A 19,896-nucleotide genomic window follows, 5' to 3' on the forward strand; every position below is an offset into this window, starting at 1 on the left:
TTCTAGAAATTCTGCGAAACAAAAGTTAGATAAATGGGTTGTTGCCATTTGGATACCTATTTATTACACAGTATCAAATCAAAATATTTTTGGTGCTTCCTAATGTTTTGAATCCTTAATTACAAAAATGACCAAACTTTTTCTATAAATAAAAAAAAATGAAAATTTTCACTGCAAATTCTTGTTAGGTGATTGAGTACAATTTTAGTAACACAAAAAATAATTTACTTACCATAAGAAGGACATGTAAAATGAGGGAAACCCAGGATAAAATGTAAAAAATGAAAACCCAAAATTACAGCTATGTAAGTTAATTTGAAGACATGCTTTAATATAATGATTTATTAATTCTTGTATATTATTACTTCAATTTTTATTTTTTTTTTAGCATTATTACTTCAATTGGAAGTACATCCCTTTTCAACAAAACAAATCTACCAAAAAAATGGTATTCTTTTGAGCAGCCAAAACGCTTTAGTTTCATAGTGTTACTCTATTATTCACTAAATGTTTAAAATGACAAATGCACTGCACGAGAATTCCATCATTGTGGGGGTTTAAAGTGAATCGCACACAACCTTTTCATGTCCAACTAGTTTAATTTAGTTTAGGCAGTACTTTAGCAGAACTAATTACTTTAAGCACCTTCCTCAAACAAAGGCATGAGTTTTTTTAAAATGGCAAAGGTATGATATATGGACAAAAAGGATAGGGCTTAAAAGATTATATTGGGCAAAATCAGAAAACCAATAATATGTTTGGATTTGACGATTTTACGCTTAGGACTAGTTTGGTGTGGTGGAATGAAATAAAAGAAAGTGGAATGAAATGAATTTTTTTTTTTTTTTTTTTTTTTTTTCTTATTCTCGTGTTTGGTGCCAATTTTAAAGTTGGAATCATCATTCCCCACTATTCTTTGAGAATGGTCATTCCATCAAAATCATTCCACCTTCCAACAAAATGAATAACTATTCCATTCCATTCCCACCTCCATTCTTATTCCATTCCAATTCATTCCACCACACCAAACTAGTCCTTAGAGAGTTGGACGCTCTACCTACTACGTTAAAAATTGTAATAAAACACATCATGGAGGGTTTTTACCGTGAATTTATTGATTCTATATGACTTATTATTACTTTATTTTTTACCGTGAATTTATTGATTCTATATGACTTATTACTACTTTATTTTACTTTATTCGTACATGGAGTCGAAGGGAATGGAATTTTTTAGTTTTTTACATAAAAAATGGGCATGACCCAAGATTCTATTTTATCATCAATCCAATCCCCGTTCTCTTTACTTGTATGACTTAGATGTCTTGTAATTCTTGAAAAAGTGATTCGATTGATTCTTGAAAAAGTGATTCGATTGATGAGATTTAGTATGATACTTATGAGATCGATGAGATTGGCCGCAAAGGGGCAATATTTTTTGGAAATTGGATGCAGTTACTAATTCATGATCTGGTATGTACAGAATGAAAGAGAAATTTTATGAAAGCCTTTCATTTGCTTATCTTCGATGGAAGTTTTATTTTGCCAGAATATATCCTAATTTTTGGCCATTTTTCCCAATTATTGTATGCATGGCTCTTGGGCACCTGGGATGGAATGGTGAAAATGATGGCTGCCATGAGTTTGTGCATAAAGTCACTAATTTGGATAGCATTGCTAAGGGAAGAGATACGAAAAGCCAAACGAATACCTTGCTACACAAATAGATACACTTGGATATACATACACTTACAAACATTACCCCAAATGTTGACAAATAGTTCCCAATAATTTTACACTTTGCAAATGGAATGAATGACAACATCATCAACTTTTTCCTACTCTACCATCTCCTTCAGACTCATTTCACACAGTAGGGCATGAAAGGAAGAAGTGTCTACACAAACTGAAAAATGTTTCACAGTTGATGCTAGGTAATACGCGAGCTTCTAATATTAAAAAAGAATGAAAAAAATAGCAAACTGCTCGGGGGAGGAAAGAGAGAAAGAGTTGTATGTATAACTGCATATCTAGTTTCTTTAGCATCCAGCTGCTTTCAAAAATTTGTCATAGGGACTCGAAGGTGGTAGTCTGAAAGATTGTAGTTGTGCATACTCCCGAGAACAGACAAGGAGCTGATCCGGACATCGAACTTGCTCCGTCTTTGTCAAATTTAGATTCCCTTCCAATTTTTCCTTCTCCTGAAACAAAAGCCAACGATAAACAATTCAAAAATATCCAACTTCTGATAATTTACATTCGCTGGTATACATCACAATCTTGAAAACCAAGTGTCAGAAAATAAAAACACTAATTTCATTAGCTGCCATTCATCTCAACTGTATACTGATGGGTAGGAGGCACCACTGAATGGACAACAAATAAATAGACAGCATGGAGACCATTACATAATCAGAACACTAAGTGAATTTTACTACGAGAACCCTTTATATATTTGACTAAACATCAGAAACCTCACCCAAGGTTAAAAATCACCTATCTCACTTGTCAGGCTGCATGCTTTAAACTAACAGTGGGCATACAGTTTTGCGCTCAGACATTAATCCATGCAATTAAATGGTCTTGTTTTGCCAGAAAGCGGCTGGCATTTTAACAAAATAGAGGTAAGTAATGTCATATGTGATCCAAAGGGAGGACATGAATGTTTAAAATACAGTACGGTCAATGGATATTATCAGAAACCTCAACATTTCCAATATCAATCATTTACTGTAACTTTTTGAAAGCAATGGATTAGAAGTTTAAAACTATGTTAGTAACACTCATAGAAAATTTAATTATTCTTTTCTTAAAATATTTTAATCCTAAGAAGAAGAGGGGAGGTGGGGAACTTCACCGTGTTTGGCATATAGGGGTTTTTCTTCTCATTTTCACAGGAGAGGACTATTGCTTTGGCTTCCTGACGCAGCTTGAAACTTTGAAGAACTGACATCTTTTGCTGTTTACCCGTTACAAGGGCCTCACACTGATTCTTCACTTGGTCATATGGTACGGGTGTAGAGGAAACTGGGAAGCTAGCAACGTGCCGGGCAGTTTCCAAAACCTGTTGTGATATAAACCCATGTTATACTCCAGGAATACAGCACTAATAAAGAAATACTATACTTTTCCTCAAAAGAAGTAGAGGAAAAATCACATAACATACTAACACAATCCACCAAGGACATAGTAAAATTTGCCAATCAAAAATATGAAATAACCCTTTGTTCCATTGTGATATTCTCATCTCGAAGATATCTAGCCCCTCCATCAATACTCTTGTTTGATCAAAATAAATGTTTGTTGCTTCCTCCTCAAACACACACACACTTGGCAATTTAAAATTTCCAATTGGTGTGGCACATGATTAAGGTCAAATAGGAGCATACTACTAAAATAATACAATATGTCACTAATCCTGAAATACATCTGAGGAGTATTTGGCTATTCACATAACATAAAGAAAAAACCCAAGACCTAATAATTCAGGATTTCTTGAATAAGAGTCTTAACCATCTAATCAAGTTCTGACTGCATGAAGCAAAGAGGAAACATAAAAACATAGATATCATTACATGATCTGCAAAACAAGATTCCTTACAACTAACCTGTCCATGTCTATCGGGTTTTGTTCTTTAATTAGATATCTCACTTGAAATCTAGACAAACTTAATTGTAAACTTTCAAAGACACTGATACTTATTTGTTAAGTGCTCTTGTTTTTGCTAAGAAAAGAAAAGTTGGATCTTTAAAATTTGAGTTAAAAGCGGTTGTGTCAAAAATTTAACTATTCTTGCCACCACATTATGCACTAATGAACTAAGAACAAATGAATACAGAAGCGTATCATTTATCACATAAACAACAAGGAGTTCTCCACCCAGGTAGCAAAATTTACATGAAATCAGTAACCCATCGAAATAAGATGTAAATGCATGCACGAGTGAAGATAATTTCTATCAACAATTACAGGAAAGGCTGAAAGCAGAAAAATTTTGTCCACTAAGGAACTCCTACTAAATGTGTTCCTAGATTGGCCCTTTTTGAGTAGTTTATGTTTAAATCATGTTCACAGCCATATAACCATAACAACACATTGAAATATAAGATGTAAATGCATGTACGAGTAAAGAAAATTTCTATCAACAATTACAGGAAAGGCAGAAATATTTTGTCCACTAAGGAACTCCTAGTAAATGTGTTCATAAATTGGCCCTTTTCGAGTAGTTTATGTTTATATCATGTTCACAACCGTATAACCATAACCGAATACTTTAGATACAATATTAAGTCTTGTAGTATATTCAAGCAAATGAAAACCACCAAAATTAATGAATCAAACGATCGCTTTTTGGCAGTTAGCACTCCAGGATTATTAGTTTGCATTTTCTATTTCAAATTTCAAGTGGTGGAACAAATCTTCATTATCGTATTTAATCTGAAAACAAATCTGACTCCAGAATAGGGAAAAGCATGTGACTGTAATGACTGCAGAAATAGGATCCTGCAATTTGATCTGTTCATTCTATGCAGTACATGGCTTAGATTCGACATCATCATTATTTGATATATCACAGCGACAGCTATACATTGGGGAAAAGGAGGAGAACTGCACTTACTGATTCCAACAGTTGGTTTACACTTAAAATGTCAAGTGAATTGATGGAGAGAGAAGTTTTGCGACCTGATTGACTTCCATTGGGTTCAGGGAAGGCTTCTTCATCTGTCAAGGCATCTGGAGGCATGACCTGAAAGAAAACCAAAATTGGAAACAATAATCTATCATGCACAATGGGTGCCAGAAACAAGATGCTGGGTATGTTCTCTTCCCAAAAACTACCTCATCAAAAGCCTGTGACTCCATCTTGGCAAGTGGGGAACAAGGCCGTGGTGTCTCCATGAATAAAGAAACTCCCAGGGGATAAGCATCATCAGGTGAAAATCCCTGTAAGAGTTGCTCCTTTATGCCCGATAATTCATCCTGGAAAATTTGAATATAAACGAGTTATTAAAACAAAACAATTTTATTAAACCATGCAATGAAGAAAATGGTTGGATGATTTTTATTTTTTTTATAGTTATCACAGCTAGGGGTGCCATTAGAAGATATAACCAAACAATTTATCTCTAAGAAGTTTTATGGCTTCTAACATCTACTTCCTATGTCCCAAAATACTTGTCCATTTTCCATTTTTGGCCGTCCCAACATTCGTATCCCATTTGAAAGTCAATGTAAATATTGTATACTTCCTAAAATATCCATAACTTTTGAGAACCTTCCCAAACTAATTTGGGACGGAGGAAGTTCTAATTGATTGAAGAATGCATCAAGTGGGACCAACATAATGGACAAACTTATATAAGAGGAATCTCCACATACACTGAATTTTCAAAGTTGCCAATTCAAAGCTTGAGTTAGAAACTGGGCATAAAATATGTAAATTTCCTGATGCCTAAAAGTTTCAAGCATAATTAGCAAAAACTGAAAAGCAAAACAAAGGGCTTTTTATAGAACCCAATTTCACTCAGTAGTCTATCAGCACTAAGTGGCTCATATACATCTATACTTTGTTCTATGCAAAACCTTTTTTTGATGAAAGATTGAGAACATTTTTTGACGATATGATCTCTCACAAGTCAGACTCGAATCCATATCCACAGTGAGATTTCATAACCGTCCTCTCATCAAGAAACATAATGCCCATATCTTCTAAAAAAAATTAAATAAATAAACATAATGTCCATTTTTTGGAGTTACTAAAATAATAATGCTTCCAGAAAATGATTGGATGATCACAGGACCACAATCAACCAGGAGACTGACAACATGTTATTGTTTCCTCCAGGAATATTTATTCTGATCAACTATGAGGACCGGAATCAGAACCCGATGAACTAAGAAGATAGACGATTGAGGTGGAAGCCAAAGAACAGATTCATTAAGTTACCTCTGATAGATTCCCAAATTTAGTCATGAGGTGGGATATAACAGTGTCTTTCAACTGTGTGTCACCTATTTTTATAGCTGAGAGAGACTTCAACGCTGCAGCTTCATCTTCCTGTGATCCATAGCATTTCTCCTCACTGCCGGGTCGTATACAAATAGCCTGCAGCCTGGTATCTTCAATCAACTCAAGGTAAGGATCAACCTGTCAAAAAAAAAGTGTTTTTCAATAATCAAACCATCCTATTGACAGGAGGATATTTTGAAAAATCTCAAAAAACAATATTTCTCAGCAAAATAAAATATAAACAAAATGTCTTTGATAAAAGGTACTATATCTTAAGGTAAGACAAGGAGATTAACCGTTTCATCTGGCAGAGATGATTTAATAATAGGAATCATATCTGGAAGATTGCCCACCCAGGCTGAAAATATAAGCATGCATGACGCCATGGTAAAGAGAGACCTTCTCCGAGATGGTTGTAAACCTCCTTTAATATGCATGCAATAAATTCATATTAGAAAAACTATTCAGTGAAGTGGCAAGACTTGTAAATTTCTATAATCAGATCATATCCCTTGAAAAAGATAATACTTTAATTTAAGATACGACAGATCATAACTTAGAACAAACTAAACTGGAACTGAGTTGATATGTTTGACAATCTAATGAACCCTTTATAATCAACCTCAGTCCTCATATTTAAACTCGCTTTTCTTTTGACTAAAAGACAACATTCGAGAACAGAGTAAATTAAGGCACAAAAGGTGGATCATTCCACAAATCTCTCCCTTCCTCTTTTTCTCTCTCTCTCACTCACACACACCCACACAACAAAAAAGTTAAACAGTGATAATTAAATTATAACTTACCTTCTGGGTCCAGAGAGATGCTTCTAAGAGAGAATGCCAACTGGAAACACCGAACTAGAGCTACGTGGCTAGAGTTCTGTCATGAGAAAGAAGGGCCATTATACAAGTGAATAAAGCAGTCATCATGTACAAAACATAGAGAATGTAATCTAGGACCAAAGAGAGGGAAAGACTAGTTAAACGGCAGCAAAAATTCCAAGATCTTCATACCTTATGTATTTCGAGAAGGAAATTTGATGAGAATTATTGATTAGAAATGGATTCTTTACTAAAGGAAAAACAATTACAACAGGGATGCACCTCCTTTGGAAAGATTTTAACAAGAAGAAATAATTTGCAGAGGAATAGTATTACCAATGAAATTTCTGTTTGATTGTCCCTCTTGGCTAGAGGTCAGCTTCCCAATTAGCCTACCTAGGAATCCAGAAGAAAGACATACCTCTTATATTACCAAGATAGAGAGAGATAATACTACTACTGATAAAATCCAATATCTCTCAGATGACATAAGAAACTTCCTACGGGCCAAGAATCTAGTCAGAAATCAAGTTAAACAACACTAGAAGAATCACTTTCTGCAATCAAAGAATCTCTCAGAACAGATTCCTTCACATCACCCCCAAGATTCTGCTATTTTTTGGCTTGCCTTACAAAATTACTGGTAGTAGTGAACTAAAAATTATTTCCCTACTTCCATGAAAACTCCTTCTCCATATTCAAGGATAAGGTCTGGCAATGAAAGACGAGTGTGTGGAAGCACCCTCCAAAAAAATGCAAAACCAAAAATGGCATTGGCAATGTTAGTAGGAGTTTTAAATGATGAATATTAGTTGTTTTATGTGTTTAAAAGTTGATGCGATCATGAATTTCAAGGGTGCATAAAGAGGTACGCTTTTGGGGTTCTATCAGGTAGGGAAAGACGATATTTTGGTGCTGTTCGGAGCCTGTGAACACTAGCTGACAGCACTAATTAGGGGCTGGTTGTATCTGTTGGGAACTAGAGACTAGAGTCAAATGATCCAAGGAAGGGAAGGGTAAGGCTTGTCTAATAGGATCCTTTAAGGGTGGAATCGGTGGATAGTAAATATATGTATAAAGAAGAATAGTAGGAGTACATCAGACCTAGACTTCACAGGATTCTAAAAAAAAAAATCACCAAACTTGTTTTCTGCTGAATTGTAAGAACTACATCACCACTTATAGACTTCTAATTATTTCCAACTCTAATAGAGCACAGCCTAAAAAGTTAGAAACTCATAGACCTTGACTAATTACACTCAAAAAAACCTACTAGAAACCATATATAAAAGCACAATGTCACAGACGACTGACTTAGACTAAACCATGCAAGGTGCAAAGTGGGCCATGCTTCAAATTGAAACCAATTCCAAATAAATCTATCTTTTTTCAATTGTTTTTTTCTTGAGCCTCTTGTAGGCTAAATCATTTGGTCAGCCAGATTATTAAACTGTATCTCACCACTAATCACAGATCTATCTCAGTTGAACCATAAAAAAGAAATACGCAGTTAGGAAGGTAATCATACTATAACCATAAGTATCTTCTTAAACAGAACAAAATTTCACTTCTTATTGCAGATTATAGATTGCAATGGTCTCTAAAAAGTCAGCCAAACCAACTGACAGATTCTTGTTGGGTAAAATCCTGAAGCAGTGATCTCCTTGAATAAAATTCTGTACATATTGGAACCTAACCAACAGGTGACGTGAGTACATCATAGCAGTCTCGGGAAATATTTACAACAAAATGCATCTATAATTACAAATGGCATTAATAAAAGTACTGAAATGGAAGTAAACAATCAAAAGGAGTTTAACAGGCAGTGTGACACCTTAGATCGGGTAAACAATAGAGCAATGTTATATGTATGTGCCATTGCCTCGAAATTTGCAGGGGTGTTTTCTGTGGACGTTGCCTGAACCCAGATTGATGAAATCAGAAGACTCACTTGGTGGCCACTTAATCGAAGGGAAGTCAGCTCCTGGAAAATTTCAGACAGATAAGACAGTTAATATATATTAAAAACATGAAAATACCACTTAGAAAAATTTAAATGATAGATTTCGAGGATAAGAGTTATGTCGTACTGATTGTCCATCATTCATGGCATGCTTAAAGCTATATGACTGATTCAAACCAGCACCCAAAGTTTGACACCCTTCCTCCCCCATTTTTCGATCCATGGAATTGGATTTGTCTTTGCTTTCATCTTGAATAGAGAAACTTCTACTCTTTACCTCCGGTAAAGTAACTGCTTGAATTCCTTGAAGAGCTTGTGAAGGTCTTCCATTACAGACCAGCCAAGGACAAATCAGAGAAGGCATAAGCATAACAGAGAAAATATGGTGTGCCCCAACTCGTGTTTCATGGTCTGGATGGACCATTGCTAAAAGCAACTGGTGAAATAGAGCATCAGGAAAGGCCTGAAGCAGAAAATGACATCCCAAATTTAGATGATTTTTGTTGATCTGAAAATGTAATAATGTATGATACAAACTGTTCTTGCCTTCTTGTGATAGGATACATTAGGAATGGAAGAGATAATTTGTGCAGTTCGATAAACAGCAGAGACTGTAGTTCTAGCTACAACAGCATTAGTCGGGATGTTCTCCAGCACCATGGCCATCATATCAAGAATGGGTCCCGCGTCTCCGACCTGTCAATCAAACAACCTCTACAAGGTAACAAAGTGCACCAAAAACAGTAAATACATAAATTAATAGGAAAAACTGCTGGCCAACTAGTATATTATTGTAAATAAAATTCATTAATTGATTTAGTAATTCTTTCACAAGCAAATCCACAGAAGTTTCTGGGCAGTTCCAGTTGCAGATAGAGGTGCACCAATTCAGGAGTTTCGGCTGTCAGATAACAGCCAATGCTGGCCTATTCAAAGCATCAAGAAGGATAGAGGAATGACCAAGAAAAGATATCACTGAATGAGAAAGAAATAAAGATCTAGATGGAGTACTAAATTATTTGGAGCGAGACGGCTCAACTGAGGATATTTGTGAAGGGTATAGAGAAGCTTTTAAAATCAGATGTTCCCACTGAAGATATGGCCCTCTTACATTATATCCCAGCTAGTTGTGAAAATGCATAGCTGCCAACATTGTTGATGATTATGATGTCAAGAATGAATATTATTACAAGTACTGTTGCTTTGCTAGAAAAAGGCATTTGAGAATCTTTATGAAGCTATGCCAAATTACTAACTGAAAAATCATTAGGACTTGGAGAATTGAATTAACAATGGAGATGCTTTATCTTACTACTAGACAGGTTTACAAGAACTTCATGTGTGGTACTGTCATAGAAAGAGTAAGTGTGATTGATGTTAAAATAACAAGAAAAATGAGAGTGGGAGACAAAACATGGGATGGTTTTTTTCGGAGAGATCAGTGACAGTAAACTTGAAGCAAAGCCCATGATGAGTTTACAACTTCATAATGAGATAGCAAAATGGATACTGGAATAGTGTTTCACTCAATAGGACCAATTCTACGAAGGACAAGGTGAGAAAAACACCCTAATGTTTACATTTTGGGCAAATAACACCCCTATTGTTCATGTTGTGTATATAACTCCGTTAAGTTTGAAAAAATGAGCAAAGAAGGGCTTAAGGTCACTGTTTCATTAAAAATTTAGTCATGTGCATTGCACATGACATTTTTTAGATATAAAATTCCAAAAATACCCTTATGTCTTCCGATAATGCCATTGTATACACACACACACACTGAACTGACCCAGAAAAACTGCAGTGCCCTTATATATATGTAGCAGCGACCTTGGGTCGCGATATGGAGGAGTTGGGTCCATGGTGCTCACCACATCGCTCTCCGGCGACCTGGTTGATCAGCAGGAGAAGGGCAGCGACCTTGTGTCGTTGCCGATGAGGAACAAGCGACCAGGCCACCGACAATGAAGCCAATCGCCGCGGGCAGCGACTGGTCATCACCAGCATCATGCTCGCTGCCGGCAGTGAAGATGAAGAAGAAACCCAAAAAAAAAAAAAAATTGAATGACACTTCAGTCATTTCACATTTAATTAGTTTTTTAACCTATTTTTTATTCAATAATAGAGGGACCCTTTAGTCTTTTCAGCATTCAAGTCCTTTTTTGTTCCAAAATTAAATGTTAGGAATTTTTTAGAACGTATAGGGGGGTTATATACTCTATATGCATACCATAGTAGTGTTTTTGCTCACAAAACTTCTACAAATTAATAACCTCTAATGCCCCAAAGCGTTCAGGGAAACTTTCTTGTTTTACAGAAAAGTAGATTCTAGTATCCAACACTATCAAGCTTATGCTTATAAAAGAGCCAAAAGGCTTACCGTCAGAAATTGAATTTTGAAGAGTTTAATGTATTACGACCACTGAGGCTGGAGAGGCTTGGAGAGGCGTCTCTGTTGGGGCTGGCATTAAGGACGCTTGGAGGGCTACGCCGCTTTGTATCTGGTGGTGTATTTGGCTTGAAAGAAATAGGAGATATTTTGACGGAAAAAAGAAGCCCGTTTCTATGCTTAAGTTCTCTGTTATTTCTACTCTTTTTTGTTGGGTTTCAGGGAGAGATTATAAATCTATGGAGGAAATTATTGTTTTCTTGGCCTCTCTGAAGGTCTAAGGCGCCCTTTGGCCCTTTTGTTTTCTTTTGTTTCTTTGGGCTTCGCTCCCCTTTTGAGCGTTTTTAATAAAATCTTACTTATCAAAAAAAAAAAAAAAATGTATTACAACCACTGAGCATGACATCTTGCCTAAATGCTTCAATATAAAATCCTGTGATGTTGTGGCCCGAATTTAGCTCCGGGCACTTTCAACCCAACGACCTGTTTATTGAATTTTGACCTTTTTGCTTGCTGGACGTGGACCTTATTTAGTACTCTGTTGTAGCCCGATATATAAGGGCGTTTAGGGTTTGGAGTGGGATATTGAGAGACACTGAAAATCGCATAAAAGAGAGTGAGAACGAGAGCTAGGGTTTGGGGCTAAAAGTTCTAATCTCCTTTTTTCGCATAGTTAAGACTTTCACCGGATCTTCATCGTGGTCATAGGTTTTGCTGAACCACGCTAAATCTTTGTGTTCTTTGTTTGTGTTGTGCTTACTTTTCTAGCGTGTTTCTTAGGTTCGTTGCGTGTGTCGTAACAAATCCCTTTTTTTTTTCCTTCCAGGGAAACTTATTAAGGGTTTGAGTGTTGATAAGCCTTAATATTTGGTTATCTAACATGGCCCCTAACTAAAATCATATGGATTCATATTTTGTATGCTTTCAAGTAACATCGGTACATCAATTTACTAATTAGCACCTTTGTAGCTATGGTTAAATAAAAGGACCGAAAAAAAAAAAAAAAAAAACGCAAAAGAGCAAAAGAGTAAATTTAATATATGGCCGCAATGCTCCCAACTACTGACTTGATTGGCCTTACTTTAAATTGAAAAGGCTATCAGTTCCAACTTTGAGAAGGTCCTTTAAAGGATAAAAGTGAAGAAAAATCAGTGTTCTTTTTTCTTTTCAAAATTTGGCCAATCATTGATTGCTGCCAAGTGGGTGAGTGGGAAATATAGCTAGAAGAAAATCTAGCTTATATAAAAGTGTTTTGCCATTTCCATAGACGCTTACAAATCAACTGTGCTTCTAAGGGACTGAATTTTGGGGGGGAAAAAAAGTGTATATTGATCTTTTTTGCTCCAATATTAGATGAACCTCCAAAACCAAGTTCCACTTATGGAGTTTCTGAACTTATAATTCAAAGATGAAGCTTGTAATATCTAAAAGCCAATTACAAACCTTAATTGAGAGCTGCAAGATGCATCTTTCTAGCGCTGACTGAAGATCAGCGTTCCATTTATCCAAACCATCTCTAGGACTTGACGCTTCAGTTGAATATTGTATGCCTTTGCGCAAGTGTTTCATCAGGTCAGTAATTGCACCAATGATGGCAACTGAGGCCTGCTCCTTTGCATTTTGTGCAAGTTGAGTGGTGACATTAACAATATTTATCTGTATAGCAGGCTGTTTGACAACATTCTTATGATCCAAGTGCTTGACCAAGATAGATAATAACAGATGGGAGTTTAACCCTGGTGTTGACAAAAAAAGATAAGGATACCTACTAAGTCCATGAAAAACTTATTATGGAAAACTTTATTAGAAGGAGAGAAGGAAAAAAAAAAGAAGGGAGAATTTGGGTTCCATATCTGACCTGATTCCTGCAACTGCAACTGTATATATGTCAAAATAGAACATGCAAGTCCTTTCTCCGGGGACCAATGGTTTTCAACATCAAAATTATAAAAAAGCGGTTCAAGTACACGCCGTACAGTTGTAGCTTCCTTTGCCAATCGGGCCATATTACGCAAGCATAACCCAGACCAGTAAGAGGGGTTTTTCGTTGCATCCCTATAGAAGTGGCAAAGACTCTTAAGGATATTAAGAACACGAAATATTTCCAAAAAAAAAAAAGGCAAAAAAATAAATAAATAAATAAACAAGGACATCAGATTTAAAAAATATGGGCCCTTACACTGTAGGATCCAATTCAGCTTTAGCATTGATGAGGTTTGGTATGTTAGGAACCTTCTTGCTGACATCTGGGAATGATGAACCACGAACCTCTGCTGTTACCACTCCTTCAACCCACTGGTCCTGGGTTTGAGAATACTGCTTGCCTTGTTTAGCATTTTCTGGGTTCATTTGGAGATCCACATAATTCTCCAAAGTCACTGATATAATCTATTTCATATTGAAAACGTGATTTCAAATTGACAAAAAACCCAACAATAACAAGTTTGTTAGTGTACTTCATGAACCAACTTTAAATATAAATGAGCTTTTCTCACTCTTACTACGAATCTGTCATGAGCAATAAGTATTTAAGTGATAACAGCAACAACAGGAAAAGACAACTTACATTGTCGAAGTCCATTGAGATGTGTGAGTGTTCTCCCATGAACCACACCTAGACAAAGAATACCAGGAAGAACGAAGAGGCATTAAGAGACAAGAGAATAGTACAAATTATATAATGAAATCCAAATGACCGCGAATGGGGAAAAGAGGAAAAAAGGTAATTATCAAAATATATATATACATATATATATATAACGGATTTATTTCAACTCTGAAGTAGCTGTCAATAAAGCAATGGGAAAAAATAATGATCAAAATAAACAGCTAAACCCATGGATATTAAGGTCATGATAGAGTTTACCAGCATCCCAGAATCGTCCTAATACTTCAAAATAAGGGACTAAAAATTCAAAATTGAAGAGGAACCAATTTCATAATACTCTTCCCCATCAAGGGGGAACTCCCATGCTTAACAAGTGTAGTGACTATAAGATGATTCCAGTCCGGTAATCCTCCATTGTGGAAATAAATTATGGACGGTTTGGCACTTCAGCTATGAAGCTAATTCAATAAACTGATCTTTTCAATCAGGGACTCAGGTAGATGACCTCTTTTTCTTTTCTTTTTTTTGTGTGTGTGTGTGCTGGGGTGGGGGGGCAAGCAGGGAGATGAATTCTTCCTTCAGTAGAAACTTCCAAGTTCCGTTACATGTATATGAAAGTAGACCTATACATGACAATATGAGTGCTCTCGTAACCACAGAATGAAGATTGAAGATAGAAAATAGAACTGTACCATGAAAGCCAAAACCTGCAGTCCAGCTGACCTTAAACATAAGGCTCTTTCATCATCTCCAACTTCTTGAGCCAACTGACAGAGTTTAGGAATGAGGCCTTCTAAGTTGAACATGTATGTACCATCTGTCTGTTTTTAATAGAAGTGGTCAATTTACTTTAGTACAAAAAGAAACTTATATCATTAAAGCAGACAGCATATGGCTTGTTTAATGTAATTGCAATTCTAATTTCAGCCTACTGATGGACTTGCCGTACAATTGCTAAACAAATGGCCTAATTCGGGATCAAGCATTCAGCAAGTCCCCTCTATAGTATCCCAAAATCAATAACAGGTCATCAGATCTGAAATATTCTGTATCTCAACCACTTCTAATTGTGTGTGCGCGCTTTGTTTTGCGACACTTACCTAAAAAGGAGGAGGGGGGACAATAAAGAAAAAATCTTCCATTGGAGACCACTGAATGTGTCATTCCCACCACTTAGCTCATGTATGTGTGCCACGTGTATAAAGATGCTTGCTTAAGAATGCTTATTGTATAGATCTTTTATCTTCCCATATATAGTGCTAATATGTACCTGGCTATTTATAAAATCAACTAGAGTACTGCAACTCAGAATCCGCAGCTTATCTTCTCGCGTTTGATCTAAAAGAGTCCGAACAATTCCCAATAAACTACTAGCAAAGAGTGGCCTGCAAACATTGACAGACTAGTGGATGACATAATAATTATGAATAGCTTTCAATTTCAAATTGAATAACTTAATACCAGAAGCAGAACAGGTAACAATTCGACAGCAAAAATCGTAAAGTTCTTGTTATTAGCAATCAATGAGACAAGATAGTAATGCAAGTGATGTTTTCACGCTGCATATTCATTGAATTATATAAGACATTGCAGGACTACATACACTTAATTGAATATATAGGGTATATCAACATCTGTAACTTCGGTAGAGATCCATCCCTTGGTACCTAGCCCTCGTCTATATGTAACAATGAGACATCTTCTAAGGTTTCAAATTGCAGTCATAGATGCTGTCAATGTCCAATTGCGATGACAAGGGATGTATCGAAACCATGACTTCATTTTGATTGGTTGCACAATTCCCTTTTAAATCCAAAATCTCATAAATCAAGATCTTTCATGATTTTAGTGAGTGTTAATCAAAATCTAAAGATGGTTTACATTTTAAAAAAAATAAATAATTGCAGTTTGGTTTTCCAGTCACTATCGATGAGAAATACTATCTTAAAAATCAGCACTTTTTGGGGCATTTTTTATATATTAAATTTGTTAGATTTAAACTGGACACGTCTTCTTGAAAGATTCTGAAAGAAAACTGGAAATAATAAAGAAGTTGTAATTGGGTTTGGAAATTGAATTTTATACTGGTGTGGTGACAAGAGGCTGTAGTGGATCGTAACAGCATTTACATAGCAGTACCGTGGTAGCAGGCCGTAACAGCTACAGTTCATGCGAATCCCCTTGCAATCATGGCCCTTAAAAGGGATGTGAACCCTCCAATAGTGTAAGGTATCAGCATTACACAACAGTTGAGCTAGATTTTCCGAACCAATCTTCATAGATGGGATATATATGCATATTAAATACTAAATGGTATGTTAACATAGCATATGCCTCCTTTGATATTAACCCCGATTTGTTCTCCATTCTCCGTCCACTCTACCACATTATAATCTTCTCATACTCATTTCTGCCTCGGACATTGTATCTTGCTGATTCAATAATTGTGCATATATAGCACAAACCCAATAAATTCACAGATTGTTAACAAATCACACGAACTGTATCATAGTTTTGCCAAGTTATGAACAATTGACAAGTCACGCCGAAAAAAATCTAACAAGGATGAAGTCCAAGAAACATCTTACATCCTTATGCAACAACAATGTTGGTGTATACCATGGAAAGGAATGTAAACAACATTGCATATGCCTTTTATAAGTCCAAAAAACACCCTCACTACACGCATGGTGCATGTACCAGGTTATCTCTATTTAGCTGATTATATAGAGTGAACAACGCATGCCTTTTATAAGTCCAAAAAACACCCTCACTACACGCATGGTGCACGTACCAGGTTATCTCTATTTAGCTGATTATATACAGTGAACAACGCATGATTTCAGTAATGAAGTTACATATTAAGAACAATAATAAGTGAAAGTTTTCGTTGTATGGTGGTTAAGAGTTAGCATGCATTTGTTATAAAGGACTCGGGTTATGGGTCCAATCAACCCTAAAAATAAAAACATATATTATTTATGAATAATTAAATTAAAGACTGACAAAGAGAAAAAGGGAAAAAGCTGGGAGGTTATAACTTCACATTTTTTTAATGGAGCAAATTGTTTATAGAGAAATGTTAGAACAAATTCATCCATTCGAAAAAGGCAATTTACATATACTTGGAAAAGAGAAAAAATAGAAAAGAAAAAGGAAGAAGTTATTTGAAACGAAAACTATGCAAGGAGATATATGCATTCTTAAAAAGACTTCACAACATATGATGATGATGAAAAAAATCCACAAGTGTTGTAATAGGATTCAGAACTAAATTAAATTCAAAGAATGAAACTTCAAACTTACATCTGCTCCTTACATGATGATAACAATTTCCTATAAATGCAAAGCACAACTTTTACAGAGCCAAAATGCTCATTCCTCAAATCCTTGTAAAATTTCTGCTCCAGGTAATCAGTAATCTGTAGAAGAAACAACAATGGAAGTCACTTCAAAAAAAGTCATAGGCACTTTCTCAAGGTTACAAAATTTAGAGTAACTTTTTTGGGTCCGACAGAATTTTTTAACTATCAAAAATTTGTCATTGGGTTCAAGAGATTGATATTTTCATTGCTTCAAATTCTCAATTGTTTTTGACATTTTCTTAATCAATATTTCCATTATTTTTACAAGATTTTGGAGTAAATGTTTGATTTCAACAGGGGGAAAATTTGAATTAAAAAAAAAAATCTAGAAACTAACTGACCATGAGCATAGAGTTAAGAGCACAAGGCAAGGCTTGCCTTTAAATAAATAAATAGATATTGGCTTCTCTTGTCTCTTAATGTGCCAGGAATATTGTATTAGACTATTAGGTGATAAATTTCAATTTGAAATCGTAACTAGAAAAATCTTTCCAAAAAAAATTTGATGGGTTAACTAAAGATTAACTTCAAATTTAAATGTTCCTAGCTATACAAACACAACAATGAAAAAATGTTGAATTCAGAAAGCTTGAATTTGCTTGAGTCGGGATTTCTGATAGAGCCATGAATTGACAATACAATATGAATTGAATTTTCAGAACAATAGCCTCTTAGTGAAAGGGAAGTTAGGCTGTACCTTTGGTATTCGTAATGGATTTTTCAAAGCATATTCACAAAGCTTCCCAATTTTTCGGTCATTTGGATCAGCATCCTACAAAAGGTGATTGACATTTTTTATAAGCAATATCAGAAGCCTTTAAGGGGGATATTGAAAAACAGAGCCACATGCAAAAATGATAAATTTCCTGAATACATCAATCATACAAATTCAGAGTTGATATCCGCCGATCCCGATCTATTTGAAAATAGCTAGAATTCATTTACCCATATATCGTGTTTCTGCATGCATAAGAGCTATTTCATTTATGTTCGGCGGAAGCCGCATTTTATACCATATTCCACTCAATAAATATCAATGTTATGATACAAGTCTAAGTTTTGAAAAAAAAAATGGATGCAATTTAGTCCCATCGGGTCTAAACAATCTTGTTGTTTTGAACATGAAGAGATAAAGAAGCCATTGCAATTGCCGGAAATACTATGCCTACTACAGGCACCAAAATAGAGGAAAAGTCATAGAAAGCATCTAACTAGCAAATGTGTTATTGTAGTGAATAAAATCCAAGGCTAGACTTCCAAACTGTAAATCCAACTGATGGCTACTCAATGACAAGGTATTCATTTCATCCGACTGATCATCCCAATTTAGCATAACACAAGAGTTGCAAAAGCCAAATTAATTATCTTCCAAAATAACTACAAAGCATAGTGAAACAGATTATGCCGAAAAATCACCTGAGACCGAGGGAAGATGTCAGCAAGAAGCTTCTTGTACCGTTTCACGGGCTGTCTGGACCTCGCCCGCATAGAAGGACAGAAGAAACAGAGGTTACCACAGACGGGCACCACCCGCCTGGACATAACCCCCATTTCTTAAGAATATTCAAGCGCCTCCTCCTATGGAAACCAAACCAAAATTTCAGAGCAAAATTCAACAGAACCAGATGAACAATCATTCACATAATTTTCCAAAAATCGTACATCCATGGTGATTTAAAGAACTTTTTCCAGGAGTTTCAGAATCCAAACAGAATTTACAAATTTAAGAATCTAAAAACAACATAAAATCCAAAATTTGTATCGATTTTCCATATGGTACAAATCAATAGCAATAATTAGAAGATACCCACCAATTCAAAATATGCAAATTCAACTTTTTGAAACAATCTAGCTCTTGAGATCGCGATCTGGACAAGCCAGCAAAACAAAATATGGAGACAATAAGCCCAAAAGCTTATAAAATCTTACTCCGTATAATATAGAATGAATGAATGAAAGATTATATTTTATTTTATTTATAGAACAACAATTTTATCAATTACTGTAATAATTATAGAAGGTCAGCTATTAATCTGGAAATTTCAAAATCGATTGAAATATGATTATATATATAAATATATATACACACACACACACACACACACACACATAAAAATATTCAAACCTCAGATTATAGTTATAAAGCCATGGGAGGCCGAAGCTTGAATAATGTTTCCCCTGGCGATTTTTCTCTTTCCTTTTGGAAATTAATTTAAGCCTGAATTGCTTACATTTGGAATTGTTCCATATATTAATAATATCGAAATGGTAATATATAATTATTACAACGATTATAGTAATTTTGTCATGACGGCGATAATAACGGCTCTGGGGTCACAGCCCTGCATCAAGGACACAGTGGGACCCATACGTCAAAAATGAACGGTCAAGATGGGGCTGTCATAAAAAATATATATATAGGTGTTTATTTTGAATTTTGCACGTTTCAAAACTGTATTTATATAATAAACTTTGACGTTGTTGGGGTTTTACACACAAAATACAAAAGTTACATGCGTCCAACGGTCCCGGGAATTTAGGGTGCTTTTTGTTTTTTTCATGACAAATTTACCCCTCCAATGTTCTTTTTTGACTTGTACTATTATATGATTATGCTAAACATCATGACTGTGACCGATGAGATGATAATTTTTTTGTGAATATTGTGGCAACTAAAATTAGTGTATTTTGAGAGTGATTTTGTGAATAATACATGGTAAGATTAATAGAAAAAATA

At 35.3% G+C, this 19,896-nt stretch overlaps 1 protein-coding gene across 2 annotated transcripts; it reads right to left on the minus strand.

The window, feature by feature from the left end:
- Positions 1 to 1,715: 1,715 nt before the first annotated feature.
- Positions 1,716 to 19,410, minus strand: LOC132275424 (protein SEMI-ROLLED LEAF 2). 2 transcript variants are annotated; one of them, XM_059776911.1, is made up of 21 exons: positions 19,285 to 19,399; positions 18,971 to 19,027; positions 18,576 to 18,737; positions 17,857 to 17,931; positions 17,101 to 17,216; positions 15,065 to 15,179; positions 14,487 to 14,615; positions 13,753 to 13,800; positions 13,366 to 13,574; positions 13,045 to 13,241; positions 12,630 to 12,922; positions 9,344 to 9,493; positions 8,925 to 9,260; positions 8,669 to 8,818; positions 6,817 to 6,892; positions 6,307 to 6,434; positions 5,948 to 6,148; positions 4,840 to 4,980; positions 4,619 to 4,747; positions 2,857 to 3,063; positions 1,716 to 2,200 (listed from the first exon to the last, which is right to left on the minus strand). In XM_059776911.1, the coding sequence occupies exons 3-21, from the start codon at positions 18,708 to 18,710 to the stop codon at positions 2,039 to 2,041; spliced, it is 2,997 nt and encodes a 998-aa protein (XP_059632894.1). In that variant the 5' UTR covers positions 18,711 to 18,737; positions 18,971 to 19,027; positions 19,285 to 19,399; the 3' UTR covers positions 1,716 to 2,038. The 2 variants fall into 2 exon arrangements, with proteins under 2 accessions (XP_059632894.1, XP_059632893.1); XM_059776910.1 differs by lacking the exon at positions 18,971 to 19,027 and having other exon boundaries at positions 19,285 to 19,410.
- Positions 19,411 to 19,896: the final 486 nt, after the last annotated feature.

The sequence above is a fragment of the Cornus florida genome, unplaced genomic scaffold, assembly GCF_030987335.1.
Source record: "Cornus florida cultivar Cherokee Brave unplaced genomic scaffold, ASM3098733v1 CherokeeBrave_3.0.0_Hap2_Chr09, whole genome shotgun sequence".
Classification (NCBI taxonomy): Eukaryota; Viridiplantae; Streptophyta; class Magnoliopsida; order Cornales; family Cornaceae; genus Cornus; species Cornus florida.